Source organism: Hemitrygon akajei, chromosome 12 (genome assembly GCF_048418815.1).
Source record: "Hemitrygon akajei chromosome 12, sHemAka1.3, whole genome shotgun sequence".
Lineage (NCBI taxonomy): Eukaryota > Metazoa > Chordata > Chondrichthyes > Myliobatiformes > Dasyatidae > Hemitrygon > Hemitrygon akajei.
In genome coordinates, this window is record NC_133135.1 from 96,254,425 (window position 1) to 96,276,090 (window position 21,666).

Here is a 21,666-nt window from a genome sequence, read left to right on the forward strand (position 1 = left end):
AGCCCACTAGTATTCCACTGAAGAATAAAGGGCTGACCTAGACCAGACAACCCGTCAGAACAATTTTGCTATTCAAATAATTGATCGTCTAGTTTTAAAGTTCTGTCTCTTTGTCCTAGACTTCCAACACACCACGGAAGTAAAAAAAAAGACAAGAGACAGCTGGTAGTTGAAGTAGTGGAATGCTGCTACTGTAAGATGTGGAATTGCAGGGTACCTAATGGTTTCCCTAATGACAATGTCTGCAGGAAGTGTATCCAACTTCAGATCCTGACAGACAAGTTCAAGGAACTGGAGTTGGATGTACTCAGGACCATCTGGGAGGCTGAAAACTTCATCTCATAGATGAAACTTTTACTGAGAGTGGTGAATCTGTGGAATTCTCTGTCACAGGAAACAGTTGAGGCCGGTTCATTGGCTATATTTAAGATGAAGTTAGATATGGCCCTTGTGGCTAAAGGGATCAGAGGGTATGGAGAGAAAGCAGGTACAGGGTTTTGAGTTGGATGATCAGCCATGATCATACTGAATGGTGGTGCAGGCTCGAAGGGCCGAATGGCCTACTCCTGCACCTATTTTTCTATGTTTCTATGTTTCTGAGGTGGTCACACCCAGAGTGCAGGCTTTAGGTAATAGATGTGTGACCATCAGGAGAAGTAAGGGGAGTAAGCATTTACTGCATGGTTCCCCTGTGGCAATTCCCCTCAGCAACAAATATGCTGAGGGGAGGCCAGACTGTGCAGGCGTGTGACGTCAGCCAGTTGAGCGCGAACAGTTTAAAAAGAAGGCAGCCATATCCAGCGGGCAGTGGAGTGAGAGGCAGCAGAGTGAAAGGGCTTTGGTTCAACGGGCTTCGGCGGTAACGGGACGAGGCGAGGCAGTTGTTAATTGCAAAAGGAAGTAGTATGTGTGTGAGGCCAGTTTTCTGTGGTTGGTGTCAGATGTGGGAGGTCTTGGAGTCTCCCGGCGTCCCGGACGGCCACTCGGTGCATCGAGATGCAACTCCTAAGGGACCATGTTAGGGAACTGGAGATACAGCTCGATGACCTTCGTCTGATCAGGGAGAGTGAGGAGGTGATAGAGAGGAGTTACAGGCAGGTGGTCACTCCGGGGCCACGGGGGACAGAGGAATGGGTCACAGTCAGGAGAGGGAAGGGGAAGAGTCAGGTACTAGAGAGTACCCCTGTGGCTGTACAGCTTGACAGTAAGTACTCCTGTTTGAGTACTGTTGGGGGGACAGCCTACCAGGGGGAAGAGACAGTGGCCGTGCCTCTGGCAGAGTCTGGCCCTGTGGCTCAGAAGAGTAGGGAAAGGAAGATGAAGGCAGTAGTGATAGGGGACTCTATAGTCAGGGGTTCAGACAGGCGATTCTGTGGACGCAGGAAAGAAACTCGGATGGTAGTTTGCCTCCCAGGTGCCAGGGTCCAGGATGTTTCTGATCGCATCAAAGATATCCTGATGTGGGAGGGTGAGGAGCTAGAGGTCGCGATACATATAGGTACCAATGACATAGGTAGGAAAAGGGAAGAGGTCCTGAAAGGAGAATATAGGGAGTTAGGAAGGAAGTTGAAAAGAAGGACTGCAAAGGTGGTAATCTCTTGATTACTGCCTGTGCCACGCGACAGTGAGAATAGGAATAGAATGAGGTGGAGGATAAATGTGTGGCTGAGGGATTGGAGCGGGGGCAGGGATTCAGATTTCTGGTTCATTGGGACCTCTTTTGGGGTGGGTGTGACCTGTACAAAAAGGACGGGTTGCACTTGAATCCCTGGGGGACCAATATCCTGGCGGGCAGGTTTGATAGAGCTGTTGGTGAGGGTTTAAACTAGTTTGACAGGGGGGTGGGAATCAGAATGTGAGTGCAGGGATTAAGGTAGAAGGACAAGGGCATGATGCTAAGAGTTCTGAGTTGATGAGGAAGGACAGGCAGGGGACGAAACATAATTGTAGCCGGTTAAAGGGGTTGAAATGTGTCTATTTCAATGCTAGGAGTATTAGGAACAAGGAGGATGAACTTAGTATGGATTAGTACGTGGAACTACAATGTTGTGGCCATTACTGAAACTTGGTTGGAGGAAGGGTAGGATTGGAAGATGCAGGTCCTGGGGTTCAGGTGTTTTAAAAGGAATGGGATGGGAGGTAGAAAAGGGGGTGGGGGGGAGTGGCATTGCTGGTCGGGGATAGTATCACGACTATAGAAAGGGAGGATGTTGCAGAAGGAGTGTCCACTGAGTTGGTCTGGGTGGAAGTCAGAAATAGGAAGGGATCAATCACTGTGCTGGGAGTAGTCTGTAGGCCCCCAAATACTCTTGGGACACTGAGGAGCAGATAAGTAGGCGGATTTTAGAATGGTGCACAAAATACAGGGTAGTAGTTATGGGTGATTTCAACTTCCCTCATATTGACTGGCACCTCCTGAGTGCAAGGGGGATAGGAGGGGCTCATGAGAAATATAAGGTAGCCAGGAAGGAGCTAAAGAAAGGACTTAGGAGAGCTCGAAGGGGGCATGAGAAGGCCTTAGCAAGTAGGATTAAGGAGAACCCTAAGGCATTCTATGTGTATGTGAAGAACAGGAGGATGACGAGAATGAAAGTGGAACCGCTGAAGGATAAAGAGGGCAACATGTGCCTGGAGGTGGAGGAGGTCCTAAATGAATGCTTCAATATTCACAAGTGAAAAGGATCTTGATCAAGGTGAGGTCGAAATAGAGCAGGCCAGTGTGCTGGACAATGTGGAGATTAAGGAAGAAGTAGTGCTGGATCTTCTTAAAAACATTAAGATTGATAAATCCCCAGGGCCGGATATGATACATCCCAGGATATTGTGGGAATTGAGAGAAGAGATCGCAGGAGCATTAGCTATGATCTTTGAATCCTCTTTGGCTACAGGGAAAGTGCCGGAAGACTGGAGAATGGCAAATGTAGTTCCCTTGTTTAAAAAAGGTAATAGGGAGAAACCTGGGAACTATAGATATCGGTGGTCTGCAAACAACTGGAAAGGATTCTTAAGGATAGGATCTACGAGCATTTGGAGAAGTACAGTCTACTCATGGATAGTCAACATGGCTTTGTGAAGAGAAGATCATGCCTCATGAGCCTGATTGAGTTTTTTGAAGAGGTAACAAAAGAAATTGATGAGAGTAGGGCAGTGGATGTGGTCTACATGGACTTTAGCAAAGCATTTGACAAGGTCCCTCATGAGAGACTCATCCAGGAAGTCATGAGGCATGGGATAAGTGGAACCTTGGCTGTTTGGATAAAAAATTGGCTTAAAGGCAGAAAGCAGAGGGTAGTTGTGGAAGGAAAGTATTCTGCCTGGAGGTTGGTGACCAGTGGAGTGCCGCAGGGATCCATCCTGGGACCCCTGCTATTTGTGATTTTTATAAATGACCTGGATGTTGAGGCGGAAGGATGGGTGAGTAAGTTTGCGGATGACACAAAGATTGGAGGAGTTGTGGTTGGAGCTGCAGGTTGTCGAAGGTTACAAGAGGATATAGACAGGCTGCAGAGTTGGGCAGAAAAATGGCAAATGGAGTTCAATCCAGATAAGTGTGAGGTGATGCATTTTGGAAGGACAAACCAAAAGACTGAGTACAGGATTAATGGTCAGTTACTTAATAGTGTCGATGAACAAAAGGACCTTGGGGTTCAAATCCATACATCCCTCAAGGTTGATGCGCAGGTTGATAGGGTAGTTAAGAAGGCCAATGGGATGCTAGGCTTCATTAATAGGGGGATTGAACTCAAGAGTAGAGAGGTCATGTTGCAACTCTACAAATCTCTGGTGAGACCGCACTTAAAGTATTGTGTTCAATTCTGGTCACCTCATTATAGGAAGGATGTGGAAGCTATGGAGAGGGTGCAGAGGAGATTTACCAGGATGTTGCCTGGTTTGGAGAACAAGTCATATGAAGCCAGGTTAACAGAGCTGGGACTTTTTTCTTTGGAGCGTAGAAGAATGAGAGGGGACTAGATAGAGGTCTACAAGATTATGAGGGGCATAGATAGGGTGGATAGTCAGTACCTGTTTCCCAGGGCACCAATAGCATACACCAGAGGGCATATGTACAAGATTAAGGGAGGAAAGTTTAAGGGAGACATCAGAGGTGAGTTGTTGTTTTTTTTTTACACAGAGGGTTGTGAGTGCCTGGAATGACTTGCCAGGGATGGCCAACTCTGAGGCTCAGTGGGGAAGGGTGAAAGTAGGATGAGCGATAGTGATAGGAGACTCAATAGTTAGGGGGACAGACATGAGGATCTGTGGCCGAGAAAGAAACACCAAGATTGTATGTTACCTCCCAAGTGTTAGGGTTCAGGATGTTTCAGACCTGCTGCAGAAGATTCTCAAGAGGGAGGGTGAGCAGCCAGAGTTATAGTATATATTGGTACCAATGACATAGGTAAAAAAGGGGAAGAAGTCCAACACCGTGAGTATAGGGAGTTTGGGAAGAGGTTGAAGAGATAATAATCTCTGGATTACTCCCAGAACCATGTGCTAGTCAGGGCAGGAATAGGATGATAGTAGAGATGAATGAATGGCTGAGGAACTGATGCATGGGGCAGAGTTTCAGGTGCTTGGATAATTAGAAACTTTTCTGGGGCAGTGGTGACCTGTACAAGAGGGATGGGTTGCACCTAAACTAGAGGGGAACTAATATCCTAGCCGTGCTACTTAGGGTGGGGGAAACTAGTTTGGCAGGGGAATGGGAACTAGAGCACCGGGTCAGAAAGTGGAGGGAGGTAGATCCCAGGGCCAGTCAAAACAGGCAGGAACAAAGTGATAAGACAGTTTGAAATATGTGTATTTTAATATTAGGTATTTTGGGTAAAGGTAATGAACTTAAGAGCATGGATCAGTACACTGTACTATGATATTGTGGCCATTACAGAGACTTGGTTGAGAGAGGAACAAGAATTGGTGCTTAATAACCCAGGGTTTTGATGATTTAGAAAAGATAGAGAGGGTGGTAAAAGAGATGGGAGTTGCATTACTAATCAGGGACAGCCGCATTCAGAGTGGATGTAATGGAGGGCTCGTCCACTGAGTATGTATGGGTAGAACTCAAAAATAAAAAGGGCGTAATCACTCTGATGGAATTGTACTACAGGCCCCCCAATAGTCACTGGGACATTGAGGAACAAATATGCAGGCAGACAATAGGGCTGTTGTCAAGGGGGACTTCAACTTCCCAAATATAAACTGGAAGCTTCTGAGAGCAAGTGGCTTAGATGGGGCAGAATTTGTTAGGTGCATTCAGGACGGTTTCTTACATCAATTATGTAGACAGTCCTTTATTAGACGTGGTGTTGGGTAATGAGCCTAGCTAAGTGACCGACCTTTCAGTGGGTAAACAGTTAGGGAACAGTGACTCCAACTCCTTAAGTTTTAAGAAAGCTATAGGAAAGGATAAGTATGGACTTATGGGAGAGTATTAAATTGAAGCAGGGCAAATTACAAGAGCATTAGGCAGTAACTACGGAGAACAGTTGGGAACATTAGGAACAGCTGTTTTATGGCAAGTCGCCATTTGACATGTAGATGGTGTTTAAAGACCAACTGCACAGAGTACAGGACAGATCTGTTCCAGTAAGAAGGAAGAACAAGAATAGCGAGGTAAGAGAACCTAGAATGCTGACAGAGCTGATGAATTTAGTTAAAAAGAGAAAGGAAGAATAAGTAAAGCTTAGGATGCTAGGATTATAAAGAGACCAGAAAAGAACTTAAGGGAATTCAGAAAACCAGAAGGGACCGTGAAAAGTCCTTGATAAATGGGATTAAAGAAAATCTCCAGACATTCGATACATATATCAAGAGCAAGAGGATAACTAGGGAGAAGGTAAGACCACTCAAGGATAAAGGGAAGACCATTTGCTTGGATGCAGAAGATGTGAGTGAGGCCCTAAATGAGTACTTTACATCAGTACTTACCAAGAAGGACATGAATAGGGAGATCAGTGCTGAGCATATTGATATGATGGAGAATTTCAATGTAAAGGAGGAGTTAGCATTGGGTCTCTTAAAGAGCATCAAGGTGGATATGTCCCCAAGGCCTGATGGAATATATCCCAGGTTATTAAGAGAAGCAAAAGAAGAGACTGCTGGAGTCATGACCAATATCTTTGTGTTCTCTCTAGCCACAGACAAAGTCCCAGAGGACTGGCGAAAGCTGATGTTCCATTATTCAATAGTAGAAAGGAAGTTACTGAGATAATTCCTAGGGATAAGATTTATGAGCATTTGAAAACAATAGCATGGTTTCATGTGGGGAAAATTATGTCTTACTAACTTGAAAAAAAGAGAAAATCTGCAGTTGCTGTAAATCCAAGTAACACATACAAAATGCTGGAGGAGCTCAGCAGGCCAGGCAAGATCTAAGGAAAGTTGACATTTTGGGCCAAGACCCTTACTAACTTGATAGAGTTTTTTTGATGGGATCATGAGGATGATTGAAGAAGGTAGAGCTGTGGATGTTGTTTACATAGATTTTAGTAAAGTGTTTGACAGGGTCCTTCCCGGAAGGTTCATCCAGAAGATTAAGATGTATGGGATCTATGGTGAATTGGCTGTTTGGATTCAGAACTGGCTTGCCCATAGAGTACAGGGGGTAGTGGTCAAATGGACCTATTCTAGCTGGAGCAACACACAAATGCCGGAGGAACTCTTGGGTCTCAGCTTGAAATATCAACTGTTTACTCTTTTCCTTAGATGCTGCCTGGGGGGGGTGGTAGAGGCAGAAATTTTAGAGACTTTTAGACACATGAATATGAGGAATATGGAAGGATATGGACATGGTGTAAGCAGAAGTGATAAGTTTAGTTGGCCTGAAAGCCCTGTTCCTGTACTTTATAGCTCTATATTCTAATTAGCTAACCAGAGCTCACCAGAGTAGAGAATTCCAAAGATACACAATTCTCCAGGTAAAGAATGTTCCCCTCATCTCAGTCCAAACTATTTATACAGGGACAATCCCTCTAGATCAAGAATTAGAACCTAAATATCTACCCTGATAATCCTACTCAGCACCTTGTTAGCCTCAAGGTCTTGCCTTCTAATTCTTCTAAATCCCATACTTAGTATTCTTATTCACTGCCTTCCAACACATAACTGATCTAAGAAGTTCAGCCACTCACCTTCAATTCCACTGTGCTAATAATGACTGCTTTCTGGAGTTCTAACATATGTAATACCATTCAAGGACTTATTCTGATACACAGAGTAGAAATATTGCTCCACATTGAAATATCAGAACACAAGGGAGAATAGCAACGGGTAGAATAGGATTGCCTTAGATTATAAAATAGCAGTCAGCTAGTAAGTTGGGCAGAGAGTGGCAAATGAAATTTAATTCCAATAAACCAATGTTATCCACTTTGGTAGGTCTAATAAGGTACATACTGTGAATGATAAGCCTCAAGGGAATTTTCATATCAACGATCTAGATGATAGTGTGGTTAACTGGATCAGCAAATTTGAGTTTGACATTAAGATAGGGAGGTGTAGTGGAAAGCGAGGAACAATATCAAAGCTTGTAGCATGACTTGGACCAGCTGAAAAATGGTAGATGGAATTTAAGTATGCACTTTGGGAGAACCAACCAAGGTAGGTCTTTCACAGTGAGCAGTAGGGCACTGAGAAGTGTGGTAGAACAAAGGGTTATGGAAATACAGGACCATAATTCATTGAAAGTGGCAGGTACATAGGGTTGTAAAGAAAGCTTTGGGTAATTGGCCTTCATAGATCAAAGTATTGAGTACAGGAGTTAAATGTTCGGTTGAAGTTGTATAAGACATTGGTGAGGCATGATTTGTAGTATTGTGTGCAGTTTTGGTCACCTACCCATAGGAAAGATACAAATAAGATTGAAAGAGTACAGAGAAAATTTACAAGAGTATTAGAATACAGAACATAGAAAATCTACAACACATTACAGGCCCTTCGGCCCACAATGTTGTGTTGACCATGTAACCTACTCTAGAAGCTGCCTAGAATTTCCATACCGCATGGCCCTCTATTTTTCCTAAGCTCCATGTACCTATCTAAGAGCCTCTTATAAGATCCTACTGTATCTGCCTTTACCACCTTCACTGGCAGTGCATTCCATGCATTCACCACTCTCTGATGTTGCCGGTACTGAAGGACCCGAGTTATAGAGAAAGAATAAGTAGGTTAGAGCTTTATTCCCTAGAACGCAGAAGACTGAGGGAAGATTTGATAGAGGTATACAATATTATGAAGGGTATAGGTAGGGTAATGCAAGCAGGCTTTTTCCACCAAGGTTCTGTGAGACTAAAGGTCATGGGTTAAGGGTGAAAGGTAAAATGTTTAAGGGGAACATAAGGGGGAAACTTCTTCAGAGGGTGGTGAGAGTGTGGAACAAACTGCCAGAGCATGTGGTGGATACGATTTTGATTTCAACATTTAAGAATCATTTAGATAGGTACACTGATGGGAGGGGTATAGAGAGCTATGGTCCAGGTGAAGGTTGATGGGACTACTAGGCAGTTTAAATAGTTTGGCATAAACAAGATGGACCAAAGGGCCTGCTTCTGTGCTGTAGTTTTCGATGATCTACGGATTTATGTGAAAAGACACTGTCAGTGGTAAAAAAAATTATCTACAATTCCACGTTCACAGGATGGCCAACTCACTTTATCCAGCACAGATATATATTAAATACCTTTTCACTGCTTTTTCTGACATAACAATTCCATTCAATTTCCTCTTTCAATTCTTTATAAATATGTATAAAGACACTAAATAGCAAAACTAAAACATAAAATTGATGGATTTATGTCCAGGTTTGTGGATGATACAAAGATAAGTAGTGTCGAGGAAGCTGGGAGGCTGCAGAAGGACTTAAGACAGATTTGGAGAATAGCCAGATGGAATATAGTGTAGGAAAATACATGATCGTGCACTTTTGTAAAGGAATAAAGTCACAGACTATTTTCTAAATGGAGAGAAAATTCTGAAAGCATAGGTGTAAAGGGAGTTGGGAATCCTCCTGCAGGACTCTAAAGGTTAACTTGCAGGTTGAGTCAATGTTAGCATTCATTTTGGGAGGACTGGAATACAAGGGTAAGGATGTGATGCTGAGGCTTTCTAAGGCATTGGTTAGACTGCACTTGGAATATCGTGAGCAATTTTGGGCCCCTTTTTAAGAGAGGATGTGCTAGCATTAGAGAGGGTTCAAAGGAGATTCATGAGAATAATCCCAGGAATCAAAGGATTAATGTACGAGAACGTTAATGTATGTATTAACGTTCGATGGCTCTGGGCCTGTACTCGCTGACAACTAAGCAAAAGCCAGCATAAACATTCAAGACACGTATGATGTCTGGACCAGCCAAAGTACCAAGGAGAAGCTATGGGCAGGTAATGATAGAAACATCATCCACCTATCTGTCATATGCTACAACCAGTCTAGAGTGTGCTATAAACCTGGGTTGAAATGACTTCCACTCATGTTCTGCTGACCATAGGAAGGAGGACCATCAGATGTGACCATCAGGTTAAATGGTGCAACCTTATTAGGAAGCTTGGTCCTCCTTTTTGCTAAGTTAGTAGTGTAGACATACATAGACAGCAGGACAAGTGGATACATGGCAGAAAATAGCAGTAGTCATAGAACCTCCAAGGGGCACAGATCTGCAGCTTCCACCATGTCAAGAAGGAAGATAAAAAGCATGCAATCAAGAAGGGATGCAACAAGCTCATGATGACTACCGTCACACCAAAGTGGATAGACATATCAGAATGGGAATGGGACGTGGAATTAAAATGTGTGGCCACTGGGAGATCCTGCTTTCTCTGCTTTTACTTTTTCTTTTCACTCATCCCCCCCATCCCTTCCCACTGATCTCCCTCCTAGCACTTATCCTTGTAAGCGGAACAAGTGCTACACCTGCCCTTACACTTCCTCCCTCACCACCATTCAGGGCCCCAGACAGTCCTTCCAGGTGAGGCGACACTTCACTTGTGAATTGGCTGGTGTGGTATACTGCCTCCGGTGCTCCCAGTGTGGTCTTTTCTATATTGGCGAGACCTGACGCAGACTGGGAGACCGTTTTGCTGAACACCTACGCTCGGTTCGCCAGAGAAAGTAGGATCTCCCAGTGGCCACACATTTTAATTCCACGTCCCATTCCCATTCTGATATGTCTATCCATGGCCTCCTCTACTGTCAAGATGAAGCCACACTCAGGTTGGAGGAACAACACCTTATATACCGGCTGGGTAGCCTCCAACCTGATGGCATGAACATTGACTTCTCTAACTTCCGTTAATGCCCCTCCTCCCCTTCTTACCCCATCCCTGACATATTTAGTGATTTGTTTTTTTCTCTCTCTCTCTGCCCATCACTCTGCCTGTTCTCCATCTCCCTCTGGTGCTCCCCTCCCCCCCTTTCTTTCTCCTGAGGCCTCCCGTCCCATGATCCTTTCCCTTCTCTAGCTCTGTATCACTTTCGCCAATCACCTTTCCAGCTCTTAGCTTCATCCCACCCCCTCCAGTCTTCTCCTATCATTTCGCATTTCCCCCTCCCCCCACTACTTTCAAATCTCTTAGTATCTTTCTCTTCAGTTAGTTCTGACGAAGGGTCTCGGCCCGAAACATCGACAGTGCTTCTCTTTATAGATGCTGCTTGGCCTGCTGTGTTCCACCAGCATTTTGTGTGTGTTGTTTGAATTTCCAGCATCTGCAGATTTCCTCATGTTTGCTCCACTATCAACTACTGCGTTTAACAGAGCTACCCAACATATTTGGGAGTGGAGGACTTATAATTCATCCAGGGCAAGTGGTGCTCTTCATGCTGGGACAGTAAAACTGTTTGAAGCAACATCGTATCCTATTTTAACCAGCAAAAAAAATGGCTTTAAGGACAGCGTTGACCAACATGCACACCAATGAAAGCATCTTGTGAAATGCTGCAACTATGATTGCCTTGACTAAGTCAAGCATAACCATATTTGCTTGTAGCCATGCAAGTTACCACACCACACAGCAACAACTGGTGATGAGCAACTCGGTGAAGGATGGCCTAAACCTCTTAGGTCTTTCAATGCAAGGAGCTATCCATGGCTGAATGATGCAGATTAATGCTATCAAAGGCCTAGGACCACATACTTGGAGACACACTAAAGCTTGGGGAAACTGCCACAGAAGCTGTATGGAGAAAGAATCACTGTCTAGTGCTTCCTGCCATTGTACATCAAGTACATCATACAAAAACATTCTCCGACTGGTTGACTGTGAAATGTATGTAAAAGAACAATTTATGTTATGCTGTCAGAACCTGAACCTTGGAAGAATGTGGACAGATCTGCCTTATATTGTGAGTAGAGATGCATGAGTGTATTTGATATATGCAAATTTGATTAACATGATTTATTACTGGAATAAAGAGTGACTGATAGTCCTTAGAATAGGGAGAGAAGGAAAAATGGTCTAATTTTATATGAAGTTCCCTTTTCAGGATCCACTGCGCAATATCCATAAAGCCTTAACTCATAGGAGAAGAATTAGGCCATTTGGCCCATCGAGTCTGCTCCACCATCTCATCAGGGCTAATACATTTCCCTCTCAAACCCATTCTCCTGCCTTCTCCCCATAATCTTTCATGCCCTGACTTATCAAGAATCTACCAACTTCCACCTTAAATACACGCTAAGATCTGGCCTCTGTAGACACTTGTGGCAATCTGTTCCAAAGATTCACCACCCTCTGGCTAAAGAAATTCCTCCTCATCTCCATTCTAAATGGACATCCCTCTATCCAGAGGCTGTGTCTTCTGGTCCTAGAGGCCCCCACCACAGGAAATACCCTCCACGTAAACATTCAACATTTGATAGGTTTCAATGAGATCCCCCATCATTCTTCTAAATTCCAGCAAGTAAAGGACCACAGCCATCAATTGTTCCTCATACAATAAGCCTTTCATATGCAGCATCATTCTCATGAACCACAACTGAACCTTCTCCAATGTCAGCACATCCTTTCTTAAATAAGTGGCCCAAAACTGCTCACAAAACTCCAAGTCAGTCCTTACCTTATAAAGCCTCACCATTACATCCTTGTTTTCATATTTTAGATCTCTCAAAATTTACCTTCCTCACTACCAACTCAACCTGCAAATTAACCTGTAGGGAATCCTGCATGAAAACTCCCAAGTCTCTTTGCACCTCAGAGTTTTGAATTTTATCCCTCTTTAGGAAATTGTCTATGCTTTTATTCCTTCTACCAAAGCACATGACCATATACTTCCCAACACTACATTCCATTTGCTACTTCTTTGCCTATCTTCTTAATCTGTCCAAATCCTTCTGTAGCCTCCCTGCTCTTTCAACACTACCTACCCCTCCATTTATCTTCGTATCATTCACAAACTTGGCTACAAAGCCATCAATTCCATCATCTAAATCATTGACATACAACATAAAGAGAAACAGTCCCAACACTGACCCCTGCTGAACACCACTAGTTCACCGGTAGCCAATCAGAAAAGGCTCCCTTATCACAAGCAAGAGAAAATCTGCAGATGCTAGAAATCCGAGCAGCACACACAAAATGCTGGAGTCAACTGTACTTTTTTCCATAGATGCTGCCTGGCCTGCTGAAGGCTTTTGTGTGAAGCCTCACTTTATTCCCACCCTTTGCCTCCTGCCAATCAGCCAATGCTCTATTCATGGTCATGTCTTTCCTGTAACACTACGAGCACTTCTTGCTAAGCAGTCTCATGTGTGAAACTTTGTCAAAAGCCTTCTGAAAATCCAAGTTCACAACATCCACCGATTTTCCTTTGTCTATCCTGCTTGTTATTTTCTCAAATAATTCTAACAGACTTGTCAGGCAAGATTTTCCCCTAAGGAAACCATGCTGACTTTGGCCTATTTTATCATGTGCCTCCAAGTACCCAAAAGTATATCCTTAAAAATTGACTTCAACAACTTACTAACCACAGCAGGCTGGTTTAGTTATTTCTGCTTCTTGGGGCAAGCTACTGCTGCCATCATGCCTCCATCACACTTTGTCTCTACACTACTCTCTCCCTCAATATAAACCCATCATCCTCACATCCAGTTAGTCCAGACTCTGTCATCTCCTCAAATCCTCCATCTACCAAAACCAAATTCCTTTTTGGACAATCATTGGCTGAGTCTTTGGCTGTGCCAAACCCACATCATCCATACTTTTTAAGCAACTCTCAGCTCACACTTTTAAATGTATTCCCTGCTTGCTTATTTACTAACATCAAAAATTATGTGGCCAACTTCCCAGAATACCACTGTCACTTCCTTACACAGGTTTACCTTTAATAGCATTGAGGATCCGGCTATCCAGTGGCTTCCGACTAGGATCGCAGAGGGAGGAACGGATTCCGGTGCCACAGCTGTTAGCCAGAGTATTTCTATTGAGATCAGATTAATAAACAATCAAACTGAGTGATGGAAATTGTAGACAGTTTATATCACGGTGCTTGATGGTTTGTGCTACTAAATGCAACTGAGAATATTTTCCTCAAGCACTAATCTGAAGACCTTTGTTACTCTCATAGAATTATTGTGAACCAAAGGATGCTATTTGGCCCTTCAAGTCCAAACAATCAAGTCATTGCCATTTGTCTGATCTTTCCCCATGACCCTAGACTTATTTTCCCTCAAGTGTCAAATTAATATTCTTCTGAAATCCGTAATTAACTGTCTACACCTTACAGGTAGCAAGATCACATCAAAATCATTCTTTGAACAAAAAAATTTTTTCCTTACATCCACCTTGTTCCTTTAAATCTATGTCCTTGACCACAGTTTTGTACAGCTGTCAAATCTCCACTTAATCACATTTGCTAATGTAACTTACAACTATAAAACCTCATTCCTGGACACATGATCACCATCTGGAAATCTGTTGTCAATACCATTGCTTAAAAGCATTCATTCTGAGTTATCTTAATCACCAGCTGATATTTAAGTTTCATCTCCTCAGGTTACAAACTCTAGACATTTATAGTTGATTTCAGAGTGTCATTACCTTTTCACATTTATAATTGGCACTGTAAAGTTCCCAGCCCAGGACTGGTTCAGTCTCTATATATGGAACATTAACTTGGTAATGGAACTGGAATTGAGATACAATGAAAAACTTGTTTTGCATACTGTTCATTCAGATCTATTCATTACACAGCACATTGAGGTAGAACAAAGTAAAAAATAACAATAGAGAATAAAGTATAACAGTTTCAGAGAAAGTGCAGTGCTGGTAAACAATAAAGTGCAAGATCATAACAAAGTAAATTGTGAGTCAAGAGTCCACCTTATTGCACTAGGGAACCATTTAATCTATCTATATACTACTAAAAATCTAATGCTTTGTCTGTGTGTGACCTCCAGTTAATGCAAACGGTGCATTACAGCGGCACTTTTTTTGGCTAAATCGACTTAACATGCGCTAACTTACAGAATGCAGGCAAAGTTCAGGGTTATATATTCATATAAAATTGCTCATTCGCCAAAATGAACAGGCTCACTTTCACTCAAAAGCCGATCCGCCATCATGGAAATTAGGACGTGAAACCACAATGTATGCACACGGCCAGTCTCAGCAGCAATGCCAACTGGAGCAAAAGGGCAGGGCAACTCTATTTCAAGTGGTCACATATCACCAACAGCATGTGCAGGTTGGGACAGATCTAATTGCCACCCATCAATAAGAGATCACTATACAATGGGGCACCCTTTGAGAGAAAGGTAGTGCAGGCTTATGTAACCAGAATGAACATTAGATTTTCCTGACTGCTATTAGTATTGCTTTACTTTGGAAATTGAAGAAGAAAAACCAGCTTATTGAAGAAGAAAGACGTGTAGTAAGGCAAATATAGCTCCTCCTCATTTAACGAAGGACACTTCTGATGGGAACATTTCTAGTTGATCTGCCACCCTTGTGCCTCTTGTCATTCTGGAGACGTGCATCCTTTCATGCGCTGTCTCTTCATCTCTTCTGCTGTTTGTTCTTTGTATCTGATCTTGGAGACATGCATTTCTCAGCTCCTTTGTCTCTTCCACTCTCCTCCTTCTGTGCCTGTTGTTGTCATTCTGGAGACATGCATGCCACTCCTCCTCTGTCTCTTCTTCTCTCATCTTTTTTGTCCTGACTCTTTGATCCTGGAGTCGTGTGGCCCTGGACTCATCCAATTCTTGTTCTCTCCCTCTCCTTGCCACTTCCCGACGACGTTTGGCATCACCTCTTGACCATAATGTCCCCCTTCTCTTTCCATGTGGCATAATTAGGCTGACAATTTTTTTTACCCTAATGTTGGATAGAAGATACGAAGCAGTAATACCAAAAGAAGCTGATTATTCTTGATGACGTGGTTGGTGCTCTCCTAAATGGACGTGATATAGTCACCACTATCCTTTGACTGCAGCAAAGGGTTTTATGGGTGTCTCGAAGTACATCATTATGGGTTACGGATTGTTATGTCATGGTTAAATTTAGAGAAGATCTGACGTTCAGTTTTTGAATCTAGTCAAGACTTTTATACATTGTGGGGACCATTTTTGAGTTATTTCAAAACTTTTGATTTGTTGTAAATGTACAGATGGTGGCTAATAATATATTTTGTTAAATGATAAGGTTTTTTTTCCCTTTTTTCTTGCTTTTCCTAATAGCTCTGACTTTGGTAGTGGGCTTAAATTTTATTTTCTGTATAACAAAAATTATTTTATTTCAATATTACACTTTAATTTTTATGAATACAGGGTTTTGTGCTTGTAACTGTATTTTTAGTACAATGTATTTGGTACTTTTTTTGACTTATATATCTTCTTACACTCTGTATTCCTTTATGCAGAATCTAATAAAAATATTGAAAGAGAAGTACATCATTACAATAAGCTTTAATGATCTCTTATTGATGGGTGGCAGTTGGATCTGTCCTAATCCTACACGTGCTGATGGTGATCAGCAGTATGTGGACGCTCGAAATAGAGCTGCCCTGCCCTTTTGCTCTGGTTGGTGTCGCTGCGAGGCTAGTCGTGCGCACGAGTCTCGGTGCTGCGTCCCGATTTCCATGATGGCAGATCAGGTCTCGGGTGAAAACGGGGCAGTTGATTTTGGCAAGTGAACAATTTTATATGAATATATAACCCTGAACTTTGCCTGCATTGTAAATTAGTGCATTTTTAAGTCGATTTAGACAAAAATAGTGTCACTGTGATGCACCGCTTGCACTAATCAGAGGTCACAAACAGACAAACAGAACATGAGAGTTTTAGTAGCATATAGATTTAATCTTATTGTAATGACGTAATAATCTCTTTCAATATTTTTATTAGTTTCTGCTTAAAGGAATATAGAGTACAAGAAGATATATATTGTAAGTCCAACAAAAGTACCAAATACATTGTATTAAAAATACAGTTACAATCACAAAACCCTGTATTCATAAAAATTAAAGTGTAATATTGAAATATAATAATTTTGTTATACAGAAAAAAAATCTAAACCCACTACCAAAGTCAGAGCTGTTAGGAAAAGCAAGAAAAAAGGGGAAAAAAAAACCTTATGATGTAATAAAATGTTATTAGCCACCATCTGTACATTTACAAACAAGTCAAAGTTTTTGAAAATAACTCAAAAATGGTCCCCACAATGTATAAAAGTCTTGACTAGATTCAAAAACTGAACATCAGACCTTCTCTAAATTTAAGCATGACATAACATCCTGTAACCCGTAATGATGCACTTCGAGACACCCATAAAACCCTTTGCTGCAGTCAAAGGACAGCACTGACTATATCACATCCATTTAGGAGAGCACCAACCACATCATCAAGAATAATCAGCTTCCTTTGGTATTACTGCTTTGTATCTTCTATCCAGCATTAGGGTAATAAAAAAATGGTCAGCCTAAATATGCCGCATGGAAAGAGAAGGAGGACATTATGGTCAAGAGACGATGCCAAACGTCGTTGGGAAGTGGCAAGGAGAGGGAGAGAAGAAGAATCGGATGAGTCCAGTGCCACACGACTCCAGGATCAAAGAGTCAGGACAAAAAAGATGAGAGAAGAAGAGACAGAGGAGGAGTGGCATGCACGTCTCCAGAATGACAACAACAGGCACAGAAGGAGGAGAGAGGAAGACACAAAGGAGCTGAGAAATGCATGTCTCCAAGATCAGAGACAAAGAACAAACAGTTGGAGAGATGAAGAGACGGCGCATGAAAGGACTGCACGTCTCCAGAATGACAACAAGAGGCATAAGGGTGGCAGATCAACCAGAAATGTTGCCATCAGAAGTGTCCTTCATTAAACGAGGAGGAGGTATATTTGCCTTGCTACGTGTCTTTCTTCTTTAATAAATTGGTTTTCCCTTCTTCAATTTCCAAAGCAAAGCAATACTAATAGCATTCAGGAAACTTTAATGTTCATTCTGGTCACATCAGCCTGCACTACCTCTCTCTCAAGGGGTGCCCCAATGGGTCACCCGGTTGTCTAGTACTCTTATAACAATGTAGTGGGAGCTGTCTTTGAGCCTGGTGGTACATCTTTTCAGGCTTTTGTATTTTAAGACCTTAAGATATAGGAGCAGAAGTAGGCTATTTGGCCCACTGCATCTGGTCTGCCATTCAATCAGAGGCTGATCCAATTCTTCCAGTTATCCCCACTGCCCTGCCCTCTCCCCAAATCCTTTGATGCCCTGGCCAATCAAGAACCTATCTATCTCTGCCTTAAATGCACCCAATGACTTGGCCTCCAGAGCCACTCATGGTAACAAATTTCACAGATTTACCACCCTCTGACTAAAGTAATTTCTCTGCATCTCTGTTTTAAATGGACATCCTTCAGTCCTGAAGTCATGCCCTCTTGTCCTCGACTCCCCTACTATGGGAAATAACTTTGCCATATCTAATCTGTTCAGGCCTTTTAACATTCGGAATGTTTCTATGAGATCCCCCCTCATTTTCCTGAACTCCAGGGGATACAGCTACCAAACGTTCCTCATACGATAACCCTTTCATTCCTATATCATCAGCAAATTTAGCCACAAATCCATTAATCCCATAGTCCAGATCACTGACATACATCGTAAAAAGCAGCGGTATCAACACCGATCCCTGTGGAACTCTACTGGTAACCAGAAGCCAGCCAGATAGGATCCCTTTATTCCCACTCTCTTGTTTTCTGTCGATCCATCAATGCTCCACCATAATAATAACTTCAATGTAATTCCATGGGCTCTTATCTTGCTAAGCAGCCTCATATGCCACACTTCGTCAAAGGCCTTCTGAAAATCCAAGTTCACCACATGTACTGCATCTCCTTTTTTCTACCCTGCTTGTAATTTCCTCAAAAAATTGCAGTAGGTTAGATAGACAGGATTTTCAGGAAACCATGCTGGCTTTGGCATATCTTATCATGTGCCACCAGGTACTCCATAATCTCATCCCTAACAATTGATTCCAACAACATCCCAACCACTGATGTCAAGCTAACAGGTCTATAGTTTCCTTTCTGCTACCTCCCGCCCTTCTTAAAAAGCAGAGTAACATTTGCAATTTTCCAGTCACCGGTACAATATCAGAATCTATTGATTCTTGAAAAATCTTTGTTAATGCCTCCAAAATCTCTCCAGCTACTTCCTGAGGGGGCATTCCATCAGGCCCAGGAGATGTATCCACCCTCAGACCATTAAGTTCCTGAGCACCTTCTCCGTCATAATTTTCACTGTACATACTTCACTTCCCTGACAGTCCTGAATGTCCAGTATCCTGCAGATGGCTTCCATTGTGCAGACTGATGCAAAATACACATTCAGTTCCTCTGCCAAATGTGTCTCTCATTACAGTATCTCCAGCATCCTATCTACCCTCAACTCTCTTTTACCCTTTATATACTTAAAAAAGCTTTTAGTATCTTCTTTGATATTAGTCACCAGCTTTCTTTCATAATTCATCTTTTCCTTCCTAATGACCTTCTTAGTTTCCTTCCACAAGTTTTTAAAAGCTTCCCAATCCTCTACCTTCCTACTAGCTTTGGCTTCCTTGATTGCCCTCTCTTTTGCTTTTACTTTGGCTCTGATTTCACTCATCAGCCACGTTAGTGTCCTTCTTCCATTTGAAAATTTCTTATTTGGAATATATAACCATATAACAATTACAGCACGGAAACAGGCCATCTCGGCCCTTCTAGTCCATGCCGACACTTACACTCACCTAGTCCCACTGGCCCGCACTCAGCCCATAACCCTCCATTCCTTTCCTGTCCATATACCTATCCAATTTTACTTTAAATGACAATACCGAACCTGCCTCTACCACTTCTACTGGAAGCTCATTCCACACAGCTACACTCTCTGAGTAAAGAAATTCCCCCTCGTGTTACCCTTAAACTTTTGCCCCCAACTCTCAACTCATGTCCTCTTCTTTGAATCTCCCCTACTCTCAATGGAAAAAGCCTATCCACGTCAATTCTATCTATCCCCCTCATTACTTTGAATACCTCTATCAAGTCCCCCCTCGACCTTGTACGCTCCAAAGAATAAAGACCTAACTTGTTCAGCCTTTCCCTGTAACTTAGGTGCTTAAACCCAGGTAACATTCTAGTAAATCTTCCCTGTACTCTCTTTATTTTGTTGACATCTTTCCTATAATTCGGTGACCAGAACTATACACAATACTTCAAATTCGGCCTTACCAATGCCTTGTACAATTTTAACATTACACCCCAACTCCTATACTCAATGCTTTGATTTATAAAGGCCAGCATACCAAAAGCTTCACCACCCTATCCACATGAGATTCCACCTTCAGGGAACTATGCACTATTATTCCTAGATCACTCTGTTCTACTGCATCCTTCAATGCCCTACCATTTATATGTCCTATTTGGATTATTCCTACCAAAATGTAGCACCTTACATTTATCAGCATTATATCTATCTTACACGTCCCTCATTTTTTTGCAGAAACTCCAGCCATTGCTGCTCTGCTGTCCTTCCTGTTAGTGTCCCTTTCCAGTCAATTTTGGCCAGTACGCCTCTCATGCCATTGTAATTTCCTTTATTCCACTGAAATACTGACACATTGGAATTTCGTTTCTCCTTCTCAAATTTCAACGTGAACTCAATCATATTGTGATCACTGTTCCCTAAGGGTTCCTTAGCCATAAGCTCTCTTATCACCTCTGGATCATTGCTCAACACCCAATCCAGCACAACTGATCCCTGAGTTGGCTCCAACATCAAACTGTTCTAAAAAGCCATCCCTTAGACATTCTCCAAATTCTCTCTCTCTTGCGGTCCGGTACTGGCCTGGTTTTCCCAATCCACTTTCATATTAAAATCCCTAACGATTATCATGACATTGCCTTTCTGATATGCCTTTTCTATCTCCTGCTGTAATTTGTAATCCACATCCTGGCTGCTGTTTGGAGGCCTGTATACAACTGCCATTAGGGTCCTTACCATTTCTTAACTCAACCCATAGAGACTGCACAACTTCCGATTCCATGTCATCCCTTTCTAATGATTTAATATTATTTCTTATATACAGGGCCACACCACCCCTCTGCCTACTAACCTATCTTTCCAATACACTGTATATCCTTAGATGTTCAGCTCCCAATGGCAGCCATCCTTTAGCCAAGTTTCAGAGATGGCCACAACGTTATACTTGCCAATCTGTAGCTAAATTTCAGGGTTGTCCACTTTATTTCTTATTCTGTGTACATTCAAAGATAACACTTTCAGTCCAGTATTTGTTGCTTTCTGTTGTAAATTTTCCCACTGGATGTGATTATGCCTTATCTCCCGCCTGTTCTTTCTATCATCTCTGTTACATGCTATTTTTGATTTATTTCTGTCTTCCCCTTCCTCAGCCCCATCTCTCCGGTTCCCACCCCCCTGACAAATTAGTTTAAACCCTCCCTAACTGCTCTATTAAATCTGTCTGCTAGGATATTGGGGTTCAGGTGTAACCTGCCCTTTTTGTACAGGTCAGACCTCCCCAGAAGAGGCCTCAGTAATCAAGGAACCTTCCAACTGAAGTGGGGAGAAGGCAGAATGTCCTGGACGGGGTGGGGGTGGGGTTCTTTGATTATACTGGCTGCTTTTACGGAGACAGCGAGAAAAATAGACAGAGTCCATTGAGGGAAGGCTGGTTTCTGTGATTTGCTGAGCTGTGTTCACAAGTCTCTGCAGTTTCTTGTGGTCACAATACTGCTGTAACCAGAGATTATAGAAAAAAAGTGACAGAGGCATTTGGAAGAGTTTCTTTGACTGTCAAGCATCGTCCAATGGGCCTGCAAAGAATTCAATGGTTTTTTAATAAGTGAGTTTGGGAGCTGCAACTTACCGGTCAAAAAATGCAGCCAACAACCTGCGAAGCAATACTTTGTGCCTTGTCCCTGCACAGATGTGGCAGTTCATCAGCTGAGCCCGTGTTATGTACACACTGGCACCTGCAGATTCAATGACACAAAATGGAAATGTCATACATAACACCTCACACTCCTGTTGTAATCAAAGGGAACTAGAATGCTGAAATATCGGGCTTTTCAACTACAGGAAGGAGTTACCTTGTTCTTATCCAAAATGCAAGATTTCACTTTTACTTGAGGAGTCAATGGATGAAATCAGGAGAAAAAACTACAGTTGATCTGTGCCTCTCCACTG

General features: G+C 42.5%; 1 protein-coding gene across 3 annotated transcripts in view; it reads right to left on the reverse strand.

Annotated features, from left to right (window-relative positions):
* Positions 1–21,666, reverse strand: part of LOC140737302 (nucleus accumbens-associated protein 1-like) — a 68,105-nt gene that overhangs the window by 8,938 nt on the left and 37,501 nt on the right. For all 3 annotated transcript variants that reach the window (XM_073063713.1, XM_073063712.1, XM_073063711.1), the window contains exons 4-5: positions 21,347–21,452; positions 13,308–13,405 (exon numbers count right to left, since the gene is read on the reverse strand). In XM_073063713.1, coding sequence (XP_072919814.1) covers positions 13,308–13,405; positions 21,347–21,452 — 204 coding nt within the window. The remainder of the gene's footprint in view (positions 1–13,307; positions 13,406–21,346; positions 21,453–21,666) is intronic.